At 43.0% G+C, this 3,880-nt stretch overlaps 1 protein-coding gene across 1 annotated transcript in view; it reads right to left on the bottom strand.

The window, feature by feature from the left end:
- Positions 1-1,619, bottom strand: part of LOC129412626 (P2Y purinoceptor 14-like) — a 20,754-nt gene extending 19,135 nt beyond the window's left edge. Inside the window, exons 1-2 of the mRNA XM_055166729.1 lie at positions 1,594-1,619; positions 1,390-1,474 (exon numbers count right to left, since the gene is read on the bottom strand). Of these exons, the coding sequence (XP_055022704.1) occupies positions 1,390-1,474; positions 1,594-1,619 (111 nt within the window). The remainder of the gene's footprint in view (positions 1-1,389; positions 1,475-1,593) is intronic.
- Positions 1,620-3,880: the final 2,261 nt, after the last annotated feature.

The following is a 3,880-nucleotide window of genomic DNA, read 5'->3' as shown; positions in this document are numbered from 1 at the left end:
AAAGTGCGAGTGTTAAGTGTTCAAGTGTTTAAAGTGTTAAGTGTGAGTGTTAAAGTGCGAGTGTTCAAGTGTTCAAGTGTGAGTGTTAAAGTGCGAGTGTTAAAGTGCGAGTGTTAAAGTGTTCAAAGTGTGAGTGTTAAAGTGCGAGTGTTCAAGTGTGAGTGTTAAAGTGTGAGTGTTAAAGTGCGAGTGTTCAAGTGTGAGTGACTGTCTCAAATAAATAAATAATATTAAGTGCGAGTGTTAAAGTGCGAGTGTTCAAGTGTGAGTGTTAAAGTGCGAGTGTTAAAGTGTGAGTGTTAAAGTGTGAGTGTTAAAGTGCGAGTGTTAAAGTGCGAGTGTTAAAGTGTTAAAGTGTGAGTGTTAAAGTGCGAGTGTTAAAGTGTTCAAAGTGTGAGTGTTAAAGTGCGAGTGTTAAGTGTGAGTGTTAAAGTGTAAAGTGAGTGTTAAAGTGTGAGTGTTAAAGTGTAAGTGTAAAGTGTGAGTGTTAAAGTGTGAGTGTTAAAGTGTGTTAAAGTGTTAAAGTGTGTTAAAGTGTGAGTGTTAAAGTGTGAGTGTTAAAGTGTGTGAGTGTTAAAGTGCGAGTGTTAAAGTGTGAGTGTTAAAGTGTGAGTGTTAAAGTGTTAAGTGTGTGTGAAAGTGTGAGTGTTAAAGTGTGGAAAGTGTGAAAGTGTTAAAGTGTGAGTGTTAAAGTGTGTGAGTGTTAAAGTGCGAGTGTTAAAGTGTGAGTGTTAAAGTGCGAGTGTTAAAGTGTGAGTGTTAAAGTGCGAGTGTTAAAGAGTGTTAAAGTGTGTTAAAGTGTCGAGTGTTAAAAGTGTGAGTGTTAAAGTGCGAGTGTTCAAGTGTGAGTGTTAAAGTGTTAAAGTGTGAGTGTTAAAGTGTGAGTGTTAAAGTGTGAGTGTTAAAGTGTGAGTGTTAAAGTGAGTGTTAAAGTGTTAGAGTGTTAAAGTGTGGTGTTAGTGTTAAAGTGTGAGTGTTAAAGTGTGAGTGTGTTAAAGTGCGAGTGTTAAAGTGTTAAAGTGTGAGTGTTAAAGTGTGAGTGTTAAAGTGTGAGTGTTAAAGTGTGAGTGTTAAAGTGCGAGTGTTAAAGTGTTAAAGTGTGAGTGTTAAAGTGTGAGTGTTAAAGTGCGAGTGTTAAAGTGTTAAAGTGTTAAAGTGTGAATGTTAAAGTGTTAAAGTGTTAAAGTGTGAGTGTTAAAGTGTTAAAGTGTGAGTGTTAAAGTGTGAGTGTTAAAGTGTTAAGTGTGAGTGTTAAAGTGTTAGAGTGTTAAAGTGCAGTGTTAAAGTGTGAGTGTTAAAGTGTTAAAGTGTGAGTGTTAAAGTGTGAGTGTTAAAGTGTGAGTGTAAAGTGTTAAAGTGTGAGTGTTAAAGTCAGAGTGAGTGTGTTACCTCCTCTGTGAAGACGCTCCTCAAGTCTTCAGACGACGACAGGTTTGAGGGACGAGAAGATGAGTTCAGCCTGTCCTCCATCTGTCTGAGAGAGACCACACAGTCAGATGCCCTCCCACGCTCCCAGACCCCGTGTGTCAGATGCCCTCCCACACTCCTCAAATATTACACAAATGTTAATTTTAAAAAATGATTTAAACTCACCGATTGTCGGCTGATCTCTGGTCCATGTGCTCCTGCTGCAGTCTGGACTCAGAGCTGCTTTAGTCCTGGTTCAGTCCTGGTTCAGTCCTGGTTTAATCCTGGTTTAGTCCTGGTTTTAGTCCTGTTTTAGTCCTGGTTCAGACTAAGTTTAGTCCTGTTTTAGACCTGGTTTAACCTGGTTTGGTCCTGGTCTAGTCCTGGTTTAGTCGTGGTTTAGTCCTGGTTCGAACCTGCTTTAGTCCTGGTTCAGACCTGGTTTAGTCCTGGTTGAGACCTGTTTTGGTCCTGTTTTAATCCTGTTTTAGTCCTGTTTTAGTCCTAGTTCATTTTACCTGGTTTTAGTCCTGTTTCAGACCTGTGTTAGTCCTGGTTCAGACCTGTTTTAGTCCTGGTTCAGTCCTGTATTAGTCCTGGTTCAGTCCTGTTTTAGTCCTGGTTCAGACCTGTTTTAGTCCTGGTTCAGTCCTGGTTTGATCCTGGTTTGGTCCTGGTTCAGACTCAGTGTGTCTGGCTCGTGTCCTTGTGTCTGATTTTGGAGTAAAGAGGATTTCCTGTGAAACTTCAAACAAACTGAACCTGATCAGAGAAAAACCCCGGCGTCCAGCGCAGGGCACTCGGCTCATCTGATTGGCTCCCGTCGGTGTCATTCAAAAAGGGGCGGGGCGACACTGGAGTTTCGGCCAATCACAGAAGCCGATTCACCTGCTTCAGTATTAAAACATTAGATTTTTATTTTTTTTTATCGACACGTTTTAGAGAAAATTAATTCTTTCTGATCTGCACCAAAACGTCTGTGGACTGAGTTTGTTCAATGATCTGAAGGTTGATGGTTCAAATCCCGCTCCCACAGATGAATGCTGTTGTTGTGTCCTTGGGCAAGACACTGAAGACCTGGATTAGACCTCAAATAGTCCTTTTATAGTCCTGGTTTAGACCTGGTGTAGACCTGGTTTAATCCTGTTATAGACCTGGTTTAGACCTGGTTTGGACCTGGTTTAGTCCTAGTTTTAGATCTGGTTTAGTCCTGTTTTAGACCTGGTTTAGTCCTGGTTTACCTGGTTTAGTTGGTTTAGTCCTGTTTTAGACCTGGTTTAGTCCTAGATTTACACCTGGAATAGTCCTAGATTTAGACCTGGTTTGGACCTGGTTTAGACCTGGTTTAGATCCTAGATTTAGACCTGGTGAGTTTAGACCTGGTTTAGATCTTTTGGACCGGTTTAGTCCTAGATTTAGACCTGGTTTAGACTTAGATTTAGACCTGGAATAGCCCTGTTTTAGACCTGGTTTAGTCCTATATTTAGACCTGGTTTAGACCCGTTTTAGACCTGGTTTGGACCCAGTTTAGTCCTAGATTTAGACCTGGTTTAGACTTAGATTTAGACCTGGATTTAGACCTGGAATAGTCCTGTTTTAGACCTGGTTTAGTCCTAGATTTAGACCTGTTTTAGACCTGTTTTAGACCTGGTTTAGTTCTGGTTTGGACCTGTTTTAGATCTGGTTTGGACCCGGTTTGGACCTATTTTAGTCCTAGATTTAGTCCTGGTTTAGACCTGGATTTAGACCTGTTTTTAGACCTGTTTTAGACCTGTTTTAGACCTGTTTTAGTTCTGGTTTGGACCTGTTTTAGATCTGGTTTGGACCTGATTTAGTCCTGGTTTGGACCTGAGATAGAGGAGGATGAGGAGGAGGAGCAGAGGAGGTAGAGGAGATAAAGGAGATAAAGGAGGAGCAGAGGACGAGAGGAGAATAGGAGGAAGAGGAGGAAGAGTCCTGGGGTCGTCGTCTCTGAGGCAGAAGAACAAACATCTGCTCCAGCGTCTCACATGAAAGAGTCCGAAACGTCTGATCCAAAAATGGAACGTTTATTTTCAATGGGACTTTTTTTACCCCACATTTAAAATAAACCAGGAGACGAGGAGACGAGGAGACGAGGAGACGAGGAGACGAGGAGAGAGGCGAGAGGACACGAGGAGAGAGGAGACGAGGAAGACGAGGAGAAGAGGAGACACGAGGAGACGAGGGGACGAGGAGACGAGGAGACGAGGATGAGGACAGACAGAGGACGACGAGAACGAGGACACGAGGAGACGAGGAGACGAGGACACGAGGACATGAGGACGACGAGGACACGAGGAGACGAGGACATGAGGACACGAGGAGACGAGGAGACGAGGACATGAGGAGACGAGGACACAGAGGACAGAGGACAACGAGGAACGAGGACACGGAGGAGAGAGAGACGAGGACAGACGAGGAGAGGAGGACGAGGACATGAGACGAGGAGAGA

Source organism: Boleophthalmus pectinirostris, unplaced genomic scaffold, assembly GCF_026225935.1.
Source record: "Boleophthalmus pectinirostris isolate CB_2022bp ecotype Guang Dong unplaced genomic scaffold, ASM2622593v1 HiC_scaffold_9, whole genome shotgun sequence".
Lineage (NCBI taxonomy): Eukaryota > Metazoa > Chordata > Actinopteri > Gobiiformes > Gobiidae > Boleophthalmus > Boleophthalmus pectinirostris.
Note: the sequence above shows the minus strand (reverse complement) of the source record. Positions and strands in the feature narration are given on the sequence as shown.